The sequence below is a fragment of the Antrostomus carolinensis genome, unplaced genomic scaffold (genome assembly GCF_000700745.2).
Source record: "Antrostomus carolinensis isolate BGI_N321 unplaced genomic scaffold, ASM70074v2 scaffold12620, whole genome shotgun sequence".
Lineage (NCBI taxonomy): Eukaryota > Metazoa > Chordata > Aves > Caprimulgiformes > Caprimulgidae > Antrostomus > Antrostomus carolinensis.
This window is the reverse complement of record NW_010286499.1, coordinates 8,779-29,280: the sequence shown is the minus strand read 5'-3', so window position 1 is coordinate 29,280 and position 20,502 is coordinate 8,779. Positions and strand designations below refer to the sequence as shown.

The following is a 20,502-nucleotide window of genomic DNA, read 5'->3' as shown; positions in this document are numbered from 1 at the left end:
CAAATCCTACGTTACACAGAGGAAGCTTTAATTCACAAAGATTGTAAGTGGAAAGGATATGAATGACTTATAAGTTAATTCCCTGCCTCAAACCAGTTTTGCACACCTGGATGTAGTTCCAGGACTACTAAAATTCAGGCTTCTTTGGCCTCCTATTACACAAATACAAAGGGGTGTACAAACACTTGCACCATATAATAACAACAAAAGGATTTGTACCAATTCTTCTGGCTTTATTCATCCATCTAACAATCAAACTATTATTTTTGTAAGAGAAAAAGCAGTATCATTATTCAAGCTTCAGCATAAATGAAGTATGGAAACAGATTTTTATACATTAAACACTTGTTGACTAATCAACGATTTTATTGTAGCTCTGCTCCATGTTCCCAGCACGGGTAATTACTGAGGTGTAAGAACCACAAGCATGGAGAAGCAAAAAACCATTAGCTTAAACTTTTCACTTAGAATTCCTTCAGTGAGGAAACATGCATCGTCCTCAAGATATTCACAGAATGTTGTGAGTTGGAAGGGACCCACAAGGATCATCAAGTCCAATTCCTGTCAGGCTTGGTGCCATGACCACCTCCCTGGGGAGCCTGTTCCAGTGCTCCACCACCCTCTGGGTGAAGAACCTTTTCCTAACGTCCAGCCTAAACCTCCCCTGGCACATCTTCCTGGCATTTCCCCTGGTCCTATTGTTGGTCACCAGGAAGGAGAGATCAGGGCCCGCCCCTCCTCTTCCCCTTGTGAGGAAGTTATAGACTGTGATGAGATCTCCTCTTCTCTGGGCTGAATAATCCAAGCGATTTCAGCCTCTCCTCCTACACGTCAGTTTTAAAAACGTAAAAATCAGACTGTTAGTTTAAGTAAGGAAAAACATGTTCCATTTACACATGTGTACTTATTCCCATACTCTGAATTACACAGAGTAACAGCATAAAAACTGTCAGTTTTCTTTTTTTATAAGCATTCTTATCTTCAATGTGAACTCTGTTTCACTGGACTCTCCTGCTTAGAACAAAAATTATCCCAATATGCAGAATCCTCAGGTGTGACTGGAATTCCAGATGCAACTAAATCTTCGAAAGTCAATAATGTAAACTGTGGTTGGTGAGGCTCCACTGAACATACCTAAGGAAAACACATATTAGTATTACATGAATCAATAAATCTCAATTTTCTTCCTGCAATATTCCCTGTCCTTTAAACTACTCATTGCTTACTGAAGAATAAAGAAAATATTCCAGTTGACACCAATGCCACTGCCCTAATTTAGGCTATACAGTAACTAATAGAAGCATGTAACAGGCCATAGAGAAAAAGTAAGTTTTCCTTTAAAATTCAGTTCAGAAAAAATGAAAGAATAAGGGACAGAGAATGCTGCAAATACCAGAGAATGAGTGTTTAAATCTGGAAGGAAAAACCCACCAACAAACCCAAACTGTACTTCCTTCTCCAGCAGACATAATTATTGAATTCTCTCAAACTCATGCTACTTATGGACAAAAGTGGTCACAATCAACCCACAATTCTGTTAAATCCAGATTAAGTGCAGACTGACAAATTGGAGATGACAGTGTCACAGTCTCTGTGTTAGTTCTGTGACTTCAAGAAAAATCACATTTGAAAGTAAAAAGGGTTCAGGTTTTTTGAGCACACGTTACTGTGTAGCCTGCTGTATGCTATCTGCAAGTGTAAATCTTTCCAAACAGCAGGGCAGATAGTACAGCCACATAAATTGCCATTTCACCATGTCTCCATGATCCCAAAAAGACTGTAGCCCTGCAACTGCACACAGATGTCTAAGTCATCATGTTTATTCCCTATACTGTGTGCAGGCACTTTAGAGAGGCACCCCAGCATGTTGAGTTCCTGAAGAGGGTTTGGGGGATTTGTCCATAATGGTGTCTTGTAGGCACCTGCTTGCTTATATGCAAGCGCTAGAGGTGACCCCACTTAAGGCCCATTTTGTTAATTTTGTTATCCCTTCCTGTCACATCAATGAAGGTAGATCAGTAAATAGATGAAAAGCTAAAATGTTTATTCTCTGCTTCAGTGTTTGAAGCAAACTACTGTTAGGAATAAATGGAGAGACAACAAAACGCTCTGTGTTTGTTGTAACAGCACAAGAAGACTCAAGGCTGTCCAGTGACTGAAAGTAACAGTTAATGGAGCTGCCTGTCACTTTGTATCCTAACACAAGTGACACAGCATTGAGAGGTTCCTGTTCATCTGACATTTGGGAGATAGGTAAACCTGCAGGAACTGTGCCTAGAGCCATGCAAGTGACATCACAGATGCAAACCAAATATGAACTGAGCCCCAGAGCCGAGTAGATTGTTAACAGATCTAGTTTGAGCTTCAGCACATGCTTGTCTTAAGACAAGAGCGTGCTCTGACTGAATTCATCGCAAGTCCTGTGAAATTTAACAAATTATAGACAAAAATATATTTTATAGCCCACATAGGAATTAAAAAGCTATAAACTCAGCAATCTTTTGTTGAGACGTGCCTCAGATAACTGTCTAGATCTAGGTAAGAGTGCAGATAAATGTTCTGCCTCTCCAAGCATATAATAATCACCAGCAAACATTTTGTTAAGATTCTTAATGCTAGAGAATTTAAATCATAGTACTTTAAAGCAACAACTGGTCTTTGTTGTGAATTGTAGGTACTTGCTATCAGGTTGGGAAGAAAGCTCACTGAAATTACATGTTCTGCAACAGGACATAACGAATTACTCCTGTGATAGCAGAGAGGGAACAGAAACAAGTAATCTTGAAGTAATTGCATAATGTTTACACACTCAATTTTTTTTAAACTAAGATGAAGAACACCTTTTCCTCTCAACTCATCAAGCAATACACACAATCCTTTCTAAGAGTTCTGTTAGAAAGAGAGGCGGCCACTTTCATTTCCTCCACATTCCTGTTAGAACGAGTCCTGAAAAGGCATAATGCAAGTACAGAAATTTTCACTTCCATATTAGGGAGTCACAGAATTCTCACTTGTCCTATTTAAAGTGACCTTTTTTTCAGTGAATTGAGCTAATGAAATATAGGTCATCACAGATTTAGCCAGTGGACAAGTATGCCTTTGAGACTTTTCTTGATTCAAAGACTTTTCATCGTAACTCTTGATACTGTGCCTATTCTTTCTATGATAATTTTAAGGTGTGTGACAGTGATGGTGAAGGGCAATACTTAAAAATCCAGGATTTTTGTAGAATACTTCGGTAATTGTCTTTAGAAATAATGGTCACATTCTTTTTACCTCAAACTCCCATTTACCTGTATTCCTGTAGGAAGGATGATATGCAGCCCCACTGGGAACAGAATGCACATATTTTCTTAAAGAATATTTGAGCACTGATCTACCACAGTAAATCCTCAGAGGTAGTATATACCTCTTTTTTTAATCTAACCAACACTAGCTAAAAGGTCTCCCTCTCTGTGTTATCCATGAATACAGACCATGATAGATGTGTTCACGACCACCTTCATCCTTTTATCTATCCAGATACTAATTGTTTGGGGTTTGTTTGGGTTTTTTGTTTTTGTTTTGTTTTGTTTTTTTTTCCCCCTAGTTCCTGGCAGATTCTTTGTATCTAAAAACCAGAAAACAACTAACCTATTTTCTTGTGAGCAACTAAAACACCACAGACAAACCAGGTAATTAATTTGTCACACTTTCCTTTGCTGAATGTCTGGTTATTTCGGCTACAGCTTGCCAGTCTGCCTCAAATTTGACTTTTATTGCTATCTCCATGACACAGGTCTTTCTTAAATTACATAGAAAATCCTGAAAAGCTTTTAAGTAGCTTTGTTGCTTCTGTCAACAGAGAGACCACATGGAATGAAGACTAACACTGCTGTTCTTCCCATCTGTTGGTTGTTGTCACTTGTCTCAAGGGTTATCTTGTCATAATGGTGTTTGAGAGATGGATCTGTTCTGGGATACACGCACTGACAGTTCACCATTAAGATCAACGTGGTGAAGTGCCGTACTAGTTTAGCAGTCCAGATTGGTTCAATGTCTCCATTTCCCTCTGTGAAAACCATCTTTCCCACATGAGTACTAGTAGGCTGTGACAAAAATAACTTAATTTTCTCTTGAATGAACACACTCGATGCTGTAACATATACATTGCAGATTTGACGTTATCTGTTGCTGTCCTCTGAAATAATTTCTCCTTCCCAGACCTTTCCTGAAATAGACACAACAGAACTAGAGGTAACAGTTCAGTAACAATCTGGTTAATACTGTGCTCAAGATAAGTTTTCTCCTTGGCCCTGCATCTGAGATAACACACTTTAGCTACAGCATCAGACTAAGTTTATGTTCAGGTGATAAGTTACCAAGACCTGAAAACATTTCACAATTTCTTACATCAGAATGCTTCTGTCCATATCCTTCCTGTTTCCCAAGAGCCACTGCAACATGATGATGGTCATCTAACCGGGTCTCCTAGTAAAGATGAAAAATGGTAATGTAAATGCATTTTCTTTACTCTCTTTCCAGCAAAGACTATATAAATGTTTAGAATATGGTTCAGAACAATGTCAGAACATAATTTAAAATACTTTTCAAATAATGACATTCAAAAAGCAATAGTCCTTTTCAGCAGTTTTGTTGGAGATCTCAAGGAAGCCGATATATTAAAAACTTAGCAGGGCTGAACTGATTACTCTAGGTTACCATAATCTCACACATTTGTAGATATTTATATTCAAGCTTGTGATCCCAGCATTCCTTTACCAGTCCCTTAAAAACTTAGCAGGGCTGAACTGATTACTCTATGTTACCATCATCTCACACATTTGTAGATAGTTATATTCAAGCTTGTGATCTCAGCATTCCTTAACCAGTCCCTCTTAATTCACAAGCCATATAACCCATTTTACTATCTGTCTTCCAATGAGGTGTAGTTCTGGAAGATATTCTGTAAAACAACGATGTAAGTATAAACATAAACCAATGACTCTCTCACTCTTGGTTTCAGACCCTATTTAAGATCACAATTTCAAATTTCAGACACGGCAGTCTCAGCACTGCTCTGTGGAAATACAAATCAATTTTCCTCAAAAAATGTTTTTAGATGCATAACTATATATTAGTTTATCTATTTAATAGTTTTGTTTAAAAGTGTTTTCCTCTAGAAAGGTTAAGAATTCATCCTAAACAATTAATTTCAGAAAAAAACACTTTTATATACTGTTTCTGAATAATGTTTATTTTATAGTAAAGACATAATCCTCTGGTTTTTTTTAAATATATACTTAAAGGGGGAGGGGGGAATGTTTTCCTTGTTTCTTTATCCAAAAAAATTCACATAATTCCTGCACAAGCTTTCTAAAATGGAAATCAATAATAAGAAGAATTTTATCTAGAAAAATCAATAATTTAGATATCACCTCAACATTTAGATATCACCTCAACATTTAGATGTCACCATTAATCTGAAAATCAGCTATTAGTCTGGATATTTTCCTGGGAGGTATGACTGAACTTTCAATTTCCACTTCCTTGGGAAATACTCTGACTGCACTGTATTATAAAGCATCATGATGTTCTGTTTCCTCTGACAGGTTGTTGGTTGCCTTTTTTTTCCCCTTTTAATCTAAGCAAAATGTCTCTTAAAACAATGTTGTCAGTCTGCATTAGGCTTCTCTACAGTTCACCTACTACATAGGATTTCCAAAGATTTCAGTTGCAGGGATACAATTTCTGTGATTCCCAAACAGCCTTGAATGTCAAAAAAGTGCCAAGATGCTCAGCTCAGATGATCTCAGTCCAACTCAGCCCAGACAGCAGCTGCTCCAGCCATGTGTAACAGCAGCACAACTATAACATTGGGGACTTTACTGGGAAAGAAGTGGGTGTCTTGGGAGCTAGATGCTGCTGTGGGAGTAGAACTGTGTTTCTACTTTCATCTCTTCAGCACCAAAACTGTGTCTATTTGACAGATCTAGCAATGAACTTTGTCTCTCTCACCTGCTTAGAAACAAAACATCAGGCTCATGTTGTTTTACCTTTCTGGAAAGCACTAGTAAGAAAACTAATACTTCAATTCTGTCTAGGAGAAATACTTAATGCACATGAGAAACACTAACAAGTCTGCAGCATAAGTGGTATTTCCCATGACTGTAAGAGCTACAGAAGTACTTACTACTAAGTATTTTACCAGGTTTTCCGTTCCTTTACTAGGGTACAAGACTGAAAATAAATCAAGCATAAAGAATACTACCTCAAGTTTGATGAAATCTAACCATTTATACACAACTGGCACATTCTATAAGTGCCTTAAAAATAAAAAAGACTACAGAAATTAGATGTTTGACCAAGTGTTGATAAACAATTTATGTAATTCTAGTGTGGCAGTGTTTTGTGCTTGTCTAAATGGAAAAATTACTACATTCAGTTCTCTATCACTTCATTTTCCCCTTCTTTCATTTTTTGCATGTCCAAGAGGTTAAAGACTGATGAGAACAGAGGACAGTGCATTCAGCAGTGGCCTACATCTGTAGTCAGAAGTCCGCAAACTATTGTGTTACAGCTTTCAGCTAAATGCACAGAAGTTTCTTTTTGTGAAATGAACTTATGTATTACTTCCTGTTTCTGCAACTATAAATATATTATAAAGTCTTTTACATATTGTTAATATTTTTTTATCAGCTCAAAGCTGTATTTAACAGGGATCATTCCCCTGCAGAGACCCTGCCCCATGGATAATCCATTTAGAAGGTTCCAACTTCACGTATCCACTATGATCACAAAAGAGTTCACAGATCAACATCTTAAAATAAAACATAACAAACTATGCCCTTCATCTTATCTTTGCTGCTTCAGAGAAACTTAAATCCAAAACAAATACAGAAGGGAAGGACATCTTTCCTGGCTAGTGGTCAGCAAAAACCTTAAGGTATGGAGCTAATGAAATACACTGAAACCATAAAAAAAAGTGAATCAGCTTGCTTCCCTATTCATATGGAGACACTCCCATACCAGCTTATAAAATAAATCCAATTTCTTAAATGGAAATAGATGATTAAACAAAAATAGAAAGACAACCATGCAGGAATCCCTCTCCCTTTGTTTTGTTAAGATGCCTCTCTATAAGCCAGAAAACATAACAGATCAAAATTTGTTTTTCTCTGCACAGAAGCAAATTGTTTCTAGAGCTGTTCAAGCTACAGGCACACTGAGACTTACAATGACCTCATTTCAAAGGCTCAGCAGAATGATGTGTCTGGGATTCAAATCATTCTGGATTCATTCAACAACAGACAGATTATGAGGGAACTGCACCTGACCAGCCAGCAGAACTGATTGCTGTGTGAATCCGGTCGGATTAGCCAGTTTTAGAAGTAAAAGTTTTCATTCCTGTTTATTCCTGACAGTGTAACAGGATTAACTTCTCTTACTGACAGTGAAAGACTCAACATTACAGTTGCACACCAATACCAATTACTAAACATGTTTCAAATTGACCCAGGAAATCTCAGTTTGAAATTCATATTCTGGAAGTAATGTGCATGCATACTGTGCTGGGTTTGTGGGAGGTGGGGGGGCCATTTTTGGTAGTGGGGGAAGGGGAAGCTTCCAAAAAAAGATTTATCTAAGTAAGAAAACAGGCACAAAATTAAAAGAATCTTGAGAGAAGACAAAAAACTAAAGCGATACTTAATTTTCAGTTGGGGATTGGTAACTGAAAAACTAATTATTTTTTTCAATTTAATTTTAATAAATGTTGGTAATTAAATGAAATTATATCCCAATTGAGCTTGTATTTAAATTAAACTTGATAATAAATCCTTTATTTGAGATACTACCATCTGCCTTGTTATAAGGCTGCGCTCTTGGGAAGCAAGGGGGCAGGCATGGAAGAGGAGACATTCCTCACAAAAATTTAATTAAGCTTCTAGCAGTAATTCCTAAGTAATAAGGAAAAATGAAATAATTATAAAGCATTAAGCAATACAGGGAGCTATCTATATCATCATCTTCAGGCTATTTCAGTCAATCAACCACAGACATGTCAAAGACCAAAATTAGGAGTTCTAGAAGTCAACTGAAAGACATAGCTGCTTCCTTGGCAGTGGTACACTGTTAGCATTCATACAGAAAGCTTTCTGTTACAAGGTGTGTCACAGTCTTTCCTAAGATTTTCTTCTGCCAGTCTGTAATTCCAACTAGTGAATTTCATTACATACTCAATTTCTAGAGAGTATGACAATATCACTAAGAGAGTTGATTTAGCATGGGTAGACTTACTAAAATAACACAAAATCAAATGTGGCTAGAAACACTGAAAGGAATCAACTGTGAAGAGGCCAACTCATGCTACAAGTTAAATGTTACCGGTACATTCATTCTTTTTTACTACATGCATACCATACATGTAGTTTGTATACTACACGCATACCATACTTGTAGTTTGTATACGACACGCAACAAGCATACACAAGAAACTGGTAATTTAGACAAGCTCTACTGGAACAGCTGTGTCCAACAACGTCGAGATTTTCAAAATGTAAGTGAATGCATAATGGAAACTGAGCACTCTTCCTGAAAAGCATGCTTGACTACTTTGTGAAATTGCAAAGTAGTAACCTCTGAATTGCTTGTCAGCTATATATCAGCTGCACAAACTTAGAGTAAACTGGAACAAGGTGCCCTTTAGAGACAATTTTAAAGTCACAATGTCTTTTGCATTTCTTTCTTTAAGTGGTTGACTTGAACGTGCCTCTGAGGTGTAGAGAACGATATTGTGATTTATTTATTTTTTTTTAAAGCTTGGTTTCTTAGGGTAATTAAATCATTTGAGATGATTGTATAGAATCATAGAATTGTTTATGTTGAAAAATACTCTTAAGACCATCAAGTCCAACCGTTAACACTACCAAGTCCACCACTAAACCATGTCCTTATCAGTTCTTTCTCCCTACACCCTTTAAACTACATTAGATGTTATTGATCATTTTCTACCAAATCTGACAAGACAGAAGTTTTAGTGATAAGTTTCAACAACTTTCAAGAAGGAAAACCAAACAAAATCCCAAAACCCAACACTTGGATAGAAGATTGAGCCCAAACTAATGTTTCAATTAAGCAAAGGCAAGCTTTTTGTGTCTCTCCATTCCCACACCATACTGTAATTCCAAACCCACAAAAGCACGTTTCTACCAGTTTGTATGGATAAAAAGCTCAAAGGAGCTGAAGACATCTCCTCCATTTCAAATGTTTAACATAATGTTCTGGTTTTTAGCTGGGACAGAGTTAGATTTCTTTTCAGTAGCTAGAATAGTGTTGTGTCTTGGTTTCAGCATGGGATTTATTAACTGTTGATAATATACCTATGTTTTCATTTTTGTCACTGAAAGTTGAAGGACTTAATGTTTTGTTAGCCTACAAGTGCAAGATCCAAGGGGGGCGAGGAATATTTCAATGAATAAGCTAAACTGGCATTTGGATATGCCAATGGGATATTCATAGAATCACAGTGATTGGAAAAGACCTCTTTAAGATCAAGTCCAACCATTAACCCATCACTACCAATCTCACCTCTAAACCATGTCCCTAAGCACCTCATCTACACGTCTTTTAAATACTGCCAGGGATGGTGACTCCACCACTTCCCTGGGCAGCCTGTTCCAATGTTTGACAACCCCTTCTGTGAAGAAATTTTTCATAATATCCAATCTAAACCTCCTCTGGTGCAACTTGCAGCCATTTCCTCTTGTCTGTCACCCGTTACCCGGGAGAAGAGTGCGGGAGGTCTAAGGGCTTTGTGTTTTTCTAGTCTGCAAGTGCAAATGACTACTGGGGGGGAGGGGGGAGTATAGTGATTAGCAAAACCCAAAATTGGCATGTGGATATGCCAATGAGATATTCCATATCATACTCTGTCATGTCTAGTATATTAATAAGGGTTGACTGGAAAGCTGGGGATTCTCTCAGGGATCGATTGGACTCACTCTTCCGGGATTGCAGTTTCAGTTTCAGGATTGTCGCTCCTCCGGGATCGTTATCTGAGAATGGGCCGGGCTTGGTCAGCAGGTGGTGAGCAATTACACTGTGTATCATTCATTTGCATATTTTATTACTATTATTGATATAATTATTATTTTATTTCAAATATTAAATATCTCAACCTACAAGTCTCCTTAGCCTTGCCCTCAGTTCCCTGCCCTGTCCCCTTGATGGAGGGGAGCGAGCGAATGGCTGTGTTTGGCTGCTAGCCAAGTGAAACCACCACACATAAACACTAACAAATGGGGTTAGTTAATCACTAGTCCCATTCTAGACCAACTAATGAAGAACTTTAAAATCTTAGACATTGTTCAGAAATCAGGTATGAATATGCTTCAGTGAACTTCCTGCATGCCCTAGGATGAATTTCACAGAGTACAAGAAATATTCTCAGGAACAAAAAAAAAAAAAGCCATTATAATGAATATATCTCAGAGGTGTTTTTGCAATAATCAAAAATACTTGAAAATATTGTGGATTTATATCCTAAGTTTTGATTTATGTGTGTTCAGTGTGGTTATACAGAATAAAGGTGTGAAGGTGCAATTAAAAAAAATCAAACGTGCAATGCAGCTATGGGGTGTTGAGGCTGTTTATCGTTATAGAAAAAAATAAATCTGAATATTTCTTACCTCAAATGTCCAGTCGTCTTCTTCATCTCCATCCAGAAGCATTTTTGTCTCTTTATACACCTTCCCTATTTCCAGTTGCAATGGGGACACATTAAATTCAATTCTTTGCAAATTAAAGCCAATTCCAACTCCAATAGCTTTTAAGAAGCTTTCCTTTAAGGCCTAAAACACAGAACAAATGTATTTTATTCATACTGGCTGCTTTCAAACTGTTCTATAAACATTACTTCTGAGCAGACAATGTAGATCAAATAAATTTAAGACTTATCCTACTGTAAATGTGATGGTAGACAGATGCAATTATCAAGAGAAAAAGTTATCAGCGTTGTTAATATCTAGCTTAACTTGCTGCATTATAATGAACACACAACCAGAATGACCTAGTGGCACATACAGGTATGAACTCTACCTTGTTCTGGGTATGTGTTTAAAGCTAGTTATAAATCCCTAGAAATATCAGCTGTACTATTGTTCTCAAAGTTATTCTGACATTAAAAAAAAATCACTGAAATATAAAATCCACTAAAATATTACCCCTACATGAACTATAAAAAGTATACAATTTTACCATAATGAAAAAATAACAAAATATATCAAAAGTGCAAGTTATAGCATTGCAGTCTTTAAATAGAAAAAAAAGTATTACCCAGTGACGATGAAACATATCCAGCTGCATCCATTCATTACTCATGGACTTAATTACATTCCACTCTATTTCAGTAAACTGTCGATTCATGATGCGAAAGAAATTTGGAATTGAGCTACTACCTGTAAATTAGAAAGAGATATTTACAGAAATTTTAACAGAGTAGTAATATTAAGAAAATTAATTACCTCACGTTATTGCTCTAGAAAAAAAAAAATATTAACCAACTCTGCTCAACAATCTGAATTTATATCGCCTCGAAACTGCGACGCTGATGACTGTTCGGGACACAGTATGGAAAAACCCCATTCCTACAGCAGAATTACTGCACTGCAAAATGAAAGTCAAACATATTATGTATTTTCAGCATTCTCTAAAAAGGAAAGAATTTAACCAGTGCTGATTTTATCTTTAAAAAAATTACATTGAAAAGCAGCATATACAGTCTTTGATATCTGCCAGTTTGATCTAGTAACATTTTATAAAATAGCATGCTGTTTGCCAGAACTCAGCAAGCTATTCTGCCTCCTGCCCTTAGATGCTGAGATATGAAACACTTTTTAAAGCACACGTAGAAACACAATCTTCCAAATTTATCATATGCTTATTAAGGTTTTTTTTTTTATTTATTCTGGAAGAAAAATGGGGGTAGGAAGATGCCCATAATCACAGTTAGAAAGATACTGAAGGAAAAAAACAAAACAAAATAAACCCCAAACCTTAAAATCTTTAGATTAAATTTAAGCCTCTAAAAATAAGCACACTTGTGCAGCACTGCAGTAGCTCTTCAAGGGCTACACCACTTTTCCCCACTAGTCTAAATTTACTTTGCAGAAGACACTACAGACTACGTGGTTGTATTGATCATGGAATTTTTATAACACATTGGAAGCTGTAGACATTATTACATGCTTGGGTAATCACCCGTGGCCTGTGTCATTAATCAGCATACCATGCAATCTGTCCAACAGGGCTTACAGCTGGCTAAACAGATAATGTCAGAAAGCAATCTACTTTCTTTAGTAGGGATAATAAAAGTCTGGATAGAGACAATTCCACATATTGAGACAAATTTTTTTCAGAGGTATGCAATGTTCTTATTAAAAAGAAAATATTAGCTGTATTTAATCCAAAACATAGTCTCCCCTCCCAATACCACACTGCTTTTAGGAACCCATCACTAAATAACAGCTTAATGAAGACAGAGATTCTAACCCTCTGCCACTAATTCTGTGAGTGACCACAGGCAAGGAACTTCCCTCCTCTACACTAGTGCTCCCCATGTTAAACCAGGGATAAGGGGATTAACCCTTCTCTATAAAGTGGTTGTCTTCTACAGATATTTAAGCACTATATAAAAACATTAGCAGTAATAATTGATCTGAATGAACCAATGTCACACTAAAGCACACACTCAGGTTTTCTGACAGATTCCTGATCATACTGCAAAGTATAATCTGACATACTGTACACCTTACAGGAGACATGGCAGTGACATTTCAGAGATGTCCTCAATTTCTTATATAGACTAAAGTGAAGAAAACATCTTAAGAGAGAAGTTTTGTTGACAGTTGCAGTAGTCAGCTAATGGAATGATCCAGAACAATCTAAGGACAGAATTAACCTTCCTCTCTGGAGAAAATTATAATACTGAAAAACAAAAGCAACAACAATGTCAAGTATGTTTTGATGGATTACCAAGGCAAATGGAATATCCACCTACTTAGACAATCCAACTTCTCTGAAACAATGAGAAGTAACAAAAAAAAATTGTTCAACTTGGAGAAAGGTTATTGTCTTTCATCTCTCTGAGTGTATATGGCCCATTTAATGATCAAAGAACTGTGTTAACACCTTCTCCAAATAATTCACTTAGTTTTTTTTCTCTTCTCTCATGTATTTAAGCCAACAGTGGTGAGGCACAAGCCTCTTCAGGCAACTCAAACTACAAAACACTCAAGAATGTCCTGGTACCCTTCTTCCTCTATTACCTTCAGAGAGTTCTCTTGCTTTCAGTAACCCACGGCTATTCACTTTACCAGAGAAGACAGATTATCCACACTACACTACCTTCAGCACCTAGAGGTGTACAGTGCCTCCTGCATTGTCAGACCTTCCTCCATCCAAACCTTATTACACATGGTGAATACACACAAACTACTTAGTATACCAAGCATATATCAAACCCATATGCTACCACACTCACTCCTAACTTATCCCTTTTTTGTCCTACGTTTCTTCAACTGTTCAGCTACCCGTCTTGATGCTCGTGTTCAAGTTTACACAGTACTTTCACCTCCATTGCAGTATCCATCAAATCCCTTCTCTGAAAAGTTCAGGTACTCCTTTGTCCTGAACTGCCCTCCCGTCCCATTTCCTTCTTAATACACTGCAGGTGCTTTGCTCTGAGGAACAGATCAGATTAGAGGAGCCAGAAGTATTATCCTCCACAGGCTACTAGCAGTACAACAGCCCACCTAGTCCATTTCTCTGTATTTGCTTGAATATAGAGACAGACAGATTCACAGAATCATAGAAAAAATTAGGTTGGAAAGGACCTCTGGAGACCATCTGGTCCAATCTTCTGTTGAAAACAAAGCCTTATGTTAGGTTACTTGTGGCCCTGTTGAGCAGTCTCTTTCATCCCTTCTCTGGGCAACTTATTCATAGAAACATAGAATAGTTAGGATTGGAAGGGACCTTAAAGATCATCTAGTTCCAACCCCCCTGCCATCAGCAGGGACACCTTCCACTAGACCAGGTTGCTCAAAGCCTCATCCAGCCTGACCTTGAACACTTCCAGGGAGGGGGCATCCACAGCTTCTCTGGGCAACCTGTTCCAGTGTCTGACCACCCTCACAGTGAAGAATTCCAGTGTTCAACTGTTCTTATGGTAAAGAATTGTTTTGTTTGTTTTTTTTATTGAGACAGAATTTGCCCCGAAGAAACCTGAGCCTGTTGCCTTTTGCCCTGTCCCTGTGCACCCTCCATGAAGCCAGCTACCTACACCATCTCTACAGCCACCCTTCAGAGAAACCGTGATTAGATTCCCCTCCTCAGAACTTTCCCCTCTTCAGGCTCAACAAACTCAATTTCATCAACATTTCTACATAGGTCAAGTTCCCCAACCCTCTAATCACCTTAGTGGCCCTTCACTAAACCCTCCTCAATGTTTCCATGTCTCTCACAACCTGGGGGATGATGAAGGGATAAAACTAGAAGCAGTAGAAAGTCTTCTCTTAAATGCAACCTTTTTTGCTTTTACTTTGAGCAAAAAAGCCTCAAACATACTCACCACAAATATGAATTTTGTACCTGCACTTTACTGTGCTGTGGTTTCTTCTTCTCTATGAGATGATACCCATTTTCTAAGAGTAATTTGGCTGCAGTGTAGATGTATGTATTTATGCAGGTGGAATTCTGGTACACAAATGCTCTCAAATCCTTAATGCACACAAACTTTAGTATTTTTCTATAAGCAAATTCTAAGAAAGTTCTCTAAAAAAAGATCTATGAACTGGAGAAGCATGATAAAAATTTACAGTAAAAACTTGAAAAACATTATCTGAAGCACCAAATGCTTTTATTGTAATGCACAAGTATAATTCAAATACCTCCAGGAATACTTTCTATCTTTACGCTTTCAATGAACGATGATAAGGCCAGATACTCATTGAAACTTACGTAATTGTACCACTGTTTCTTACTTAACTTGCAGCAGTAAAGAAAAAAAGATTCCTTTATGACATGCCTATACAGGTTGTAGAAAACCACACATTTGATCTCTCTGTGCTTCTGAACATCCCTAAACTAACAAGCTCCAGAGCAGACACCACATAGCTGGGTACACAGTACTGAGCTCTTGCTAATATCATCCAGCATTCCTTTCCCGGTGTTCAGGGTTATTCAAAAAAGCACTTAAACGTTGAGCTGAAAAATTAGCTGGGGATACAACTATGTGGAAAAATTTAATTGAAAACTGCATTTCAAATACTCCTTCTTGTAAGTCAGATTTACAGCTTCTGAATAATTAGAATTTAGATTCTGATTCCAATAAATGCAATATACTTACGCTAATCCTGTCCATCTCAGTGGCAAAGTGAGATTCCTGTAACACACAATGTGTGCACTTCAGAAAAAATATGCATGTAAATTACTGATTTAATTTGTTGAGCATCAGGAAATTGCACAATATTTATCTGATTGGTCAAGCATCTATCTAGGCAGGGGTTCATCACTGAAATTGAATAAATTCAATTTTGTGATTTTGGCAATACATAAGAGAGACAAGGTATGTTTTTATATGAGATTTGAAAAATAAGTGTAGTTGGAAGCAGAGAAAGCCAGGAAGCTTGTTCCACAGATGGCTTTATGATTAATGGGAAAAGACACCTATCCCCATCACCTATTAAAACTCTTCAAAAGAAGAGCTGCTCACTGTTTGCTGTTTTTCTCTAACAGAATAAAAACTGTGACAGGAGCAGATCTATGAAAATACTGGATAAAAGGCTCTAAAAAAAGAAATGAGAAAAATGCTGATTTAGATTCTACAGGGAGTTGAGAGAGTGCATTTCAGCAGACAGAAAAAACTGAGCTACTGGCACAAAAGTTATTAATGTGACAAGGGAGTGGGATGGTAGGGATGAGATTCTTGAATTAAACATGAAACCAAACTTGCCTGGGTTGAGGGGATTAATGAAAATAAGCTCCACCGTGGCTGAGAGTTTTCTTGCTTTGAAACTGAGCATATTGATTACTGTAAGAATACTGTCAAAAATCTAACAATATCTCCTTTCACAATTATCTTCTATTAATACCTTAAAAATAAGATTTTTATTTAGTAAAGAAACCCAATTATAAAAATGTTATTAATAAAGAGGCTTTTTCTTTTCAGAAATGCATATATCTGTTCAGTCATCAACCAAATAACTTCACTATAAACCTTATGAAAATCTAAGTTAACAGTTATACATTTGGAATGTAGTATTCCTGGCAATGTAAACTTTAAAACTATTTCCAATGCTTTGCATAAATATTTCTTAATTGCCTATGCCACTTAACTTCATAATTTACAGTTAATATACTACTCAAAATTTACATAGCTTCTTTTCGAGAGAAAGTGGGAAACAAATTTTAATTCTGTTTAATATTGAGCAGAATTATATTGCTCCTTTTCTCTCATTTGAAAATACATTTTCATTTGTATGTGTTTTCACAGTTCACTCCTTTTCTTACCTTTATACAAACTGTTGCACATTCATTCTCTTTGCATTTGTTCAAAATAGCTAAAATCCTAAAAGCATTTTTCTAGTCTACTGTAAACTCCACACCTGAAGAATCTGTTATAGAGTATGACAACCTCTAAATATTGGAAGTGTTTGTTTGGTTTTTGGGGTTTGGTTTTTGTTTTTTTACATTGGGTCATGTTACTGAAAAGCAAGAGAGTCAGCTAGGAAACTAATAAATTTAACTAAAACATACTACAGCTTCTTTTCATAATATCCAATGAACTGACAACAATTTGTCCCAGCATCCGATGATCTAACAAATACAAACCTATGTGTTCATCTGCATTAGAACAGAAGTGACAGACTGTTTAGCTATTCAGTGTCCTAACTTCCAAAGTCCTTTAGAGCTCTGTCTCCTTCGTGTAACACTCATTAACTCCCTTCTTAGGGAACAGTATCCAAGAGAGGAAAGGCATCCAGCAAATCTCTGACCATTTCCTCCAGCTGGTGTCCAAATTAGTTTGATATTTATAAGAGTAGCTAGAGATGTTAGCCTTGAGACCAAGATATATTTTCAGTGATCTTAATCCATGGACACTTGAGCCTCACACACCTATTACATCATAACACAGACTTGAAACCAGAGTAGTTCACAGAGAAAATTAAATGTAAAACTAACACAGCTGTGAAGACAAATTATTTCTTTTATATATATATACACACAGCTATTATTCCCTGCTAATAAACTTTAAAGCACGTTAGATCCTTAAAAATACAGAATCATAGAATGTATTGGGTTGAAAGGGACCTTGAAAGGTCATCTAGTCGAATCCCCTTGCAGTGAGCAGGGACATCTTTACTAGAGCAGGTTGCTCAGAGCCCCATCAAGCCTGACCTTGAATATCTGCAGGGATGGGGCCTCCACTACCTCTCTGGGCAACCTGTTCCAATGATCTACCACCCTCATATTGAAGAACTTTTTCCTAATATCCAACCTAAATCTGCCCTTTTCTAGTTTAAAACCATTTGCCCTCGTCCTATTGCTACATGCCCTTGTGAACAGTTCCAGCTTTCTTATGGACACCTTTCAGGTACTGGAAGGCCGCTACAAGGTCCCCCTGGAGCCTTCTCTTCTCCAGGCTGAACAGCCCCAACTCTCTCAGCCTGTCCTCACAGGAGAGGTGCTCCAGCCCTCGGAGCATTTTTGTGACCCTGCTCTGGACACAATCCAACAGGTACGTGTCCTTCTTGTGCTGAGGGCTCCAAAGCTGGACACAGCAACTTGTCTTCTATGCAGCTGGGTTTTTTGGGGGGGGCTTTTGTCTGGTTTGGGTTGGTTTTTTTTTTTTAAATCTAAACAAAAAGTTGTTTCTTCATTAAATTAAAAATACACAATACCCTGAAAATTTCAGGAAGAGTGAGGAGAAGAAATAGTGAGTGATACTAAAGAGTACAGTATTAAACCTGGAAAGTAAACATGCTGCATACTGTTAAGTGTGCACATACCTGTGTGTGCATATGCATGTGCATTTTGGATTTTTTTTGCACAAACTATTTACACTGAAATATATAATGCCATCTTTTCCACTGCAAAGACAACTGGGTATTTTATTAATGTTTTGTAATTTCTAGGTCAAAATTCTGCTTTGTGTTTTCCCTGTAAAACAGCAAAACCTCAGCTCAGATACAAAAGATTGATTTTAAAAAGACAGAGAAATGAAGAATAAGAAAACTTACTATATTCTCTAGTCCTATTTGAGAAAATGCTTTAGAAATAGTAGATAAATACAGGCTAATTTTTCCCCATTTTTCTACCTGATAAAAAAGCCAAACAAGTTGCATTTGTAGGAAGATAAAAGACAATCAGAAGTAAGACACATGTAAATTATGATGCTATTAATAGTGAAGATCACTATTCAGAGGACTAACAGAGACATCTTCATATTGGTATTTTGTTTACACTATTACAAACATCAGGTCAATCATAAGTCAGCTTTGGTAATACAATGTACTTAAAGACAGTAACTGTCCTGTTGTACCTGAAGTTATTAAAACCATGACAAGCCTTCTCAAAAATAGTGAGAAGAGCAGATGACTGACCTTCCTCACTTCAGTTTTTACCAGTTCTGCAGTCTTCAAAATGTTTTGGTCAGATAAAAACTAACTGGCTTATATTGTGATCTACATCCAAAACTATGGAAATTGAAATCTAAAAAGCTACTACTGACAGCTCATTGATCGACTAATTGCCTGAAAAAAGCCCCAAACAAATAAAAAAACCCCAAACCCCAGAATGCTAACAGATTCCTAACTGCCTTGAACTACATAAAAGGAACAGGTCAGTGATGAAGAACTAATATCTAATCAATACATATTAAATTACTTTCAGATAGCAAATGGGTAAAGTGACCATGCGAAACATACTACCTTGCAAAATGAGCAACTGAAGTATCAACAGACAAATCTACTTAATAATGTGAAACACAGGCTAGCTATAAATCCTGCAAACTAACAAACTGTATAGGATGAATATGTTTTGAGTCCTGGACTCTTGGTGTGGCAATCCTTTTGGTGTAGGACACAAGCCATATTTGATCATTTTTTACTATCTCTAATGGAAACCAACGTGAACCAACACAGAGAAAACATTTCTTCTGCAACAGATGCCCAAGTCCTAATTGTTTATTAATATCAACTAACCCTTGCACAGATGTTTAGAAACAGACAACACAAGCCAAATCATTAGCTAGATAAATGACTAACTTAAAAGAATCAGATAGAAAATTAACAAAGCATGTTTTTTAAATCTATTAGCTCACACAGCTTTAGTGTGAATTGGAAATTGGATTTGCATTCTGTGACCTCTCTACTTCCTGCCAGTATCCCACAATTCTCCCAGTGATATATATGTTAAACATCCATTCTCACCATGTAACTACTGATGATATGTTTTATCTTGGCATAACTCAGAGAAGCAGCACTAACTTTAAGTCGTCAGAAAATCTGAGGTTGCCTCCTTTGAATTACTCAACGTTTCCCAGACTGTAAAAATGGAAAAAGTCATAAAAAGACTGACATAGTTTGATACTGTCTGGTATTTTCTCTGCAGTTAGAATTGTTAAGTCTTTGCAATATTAGAGAAACTGCTAAGGTGCCGATCGCATCACTGTGATTGGGTCTGACAGCAGCGATGAATATTTAAGCAAGCTGCCCTAATAGTCAATGGTAAACAAAATAAAGAAACATAATAGATTAGATAGCTCTACCTCCAAAACTGCACAGGAGAAATGGCAATTTTGACACAAGTATGGCTCAGATTAAAAAAACTGAAGAAAAGTCACAAGCTGGCTATTAACTGGTTACCTCACATCTGATCATCTTACAGAGAGGCAGTGTACAGTGTGCAACAGACACATGCTTTTTGTTATTTGTTCTGAAAATACAAAAAAAAATGCCAGATCCTCTCAAATTTTTTTCAGACTCCAGTATACTTTTACGTGTTCTTTCTATGCCAAACATTCAATGGCAATATATACATGTCATTGAAGAGCTTACTGCCATAATCACACCTGGGTGCAAGTGCGTGGTTTTAGCTTGCTTCTGCGTAGAGAAAATAAAAGTATTTAAAATATTTGGGGTCTTAATCACTTGGATGATTCAGGAACTCCAAATTCTTTTAAGGAAATGTACTTACTTATAACTAAATGGTAGTAGCAAAAAAGATAATGAGCAGTAATAAAATAAGAAACCCTTTCTTAACTAGTCTATGTCAATGGTTATACCTTTAACTCACTTAAGCTCTTTCCAAGAGGTTGTATGACCACAGCTAGCAGAGCTCTAGGTAGCCACAATATTTCAGTAAAAAAGGTAAATTACCCCATTAAAATGGCATTTTAATCAGTTTTCCATTATAGAACATATCAAACAGTTAAAGCAATCATTTAATTTTGTCAGAACAGCA

At 36.9% G+C, this 20,502-nt stretch overlaps 1 protein-coding gene across 1 annotated transcript in view; it reads right to left on the bottom strand.

Moving 5' to 3' along the window:
• Positions 1 to 981: 981 nt before the first annotated feature.
• The window catches only part of AASDHPPT (aminoadipate-semialdehyde dehydrogenase-phosphopantetheinyl transferase), a gene marked incomplete at its 5' end in the record, with an annotated part of 27,426 nt that continues 7,905 nt past the window's right edge, over positions 982 to 20,502 (bottom strand). The window contains 4 exons of the mRNA XM_010173371.1: positions 982 to 1,134; positions 4,393 to 4,470; positions 10,668 to 10,829; positions 11,314 to 11,435. Of these exons, the coding sequence (XP_010171673.1) occupies positions 982 to 1,134; positions 4,393 to 4,470; positions 10,668 to 10,829; positions 11,314 to 11,435 (515 nt within the window). The remainder of the gene's footprint in view (positions 1,135 to 4,392; positions 4,471 to 10,667; positions 10,830 to 11,313; positions 11,436 to 20,502) is intronic.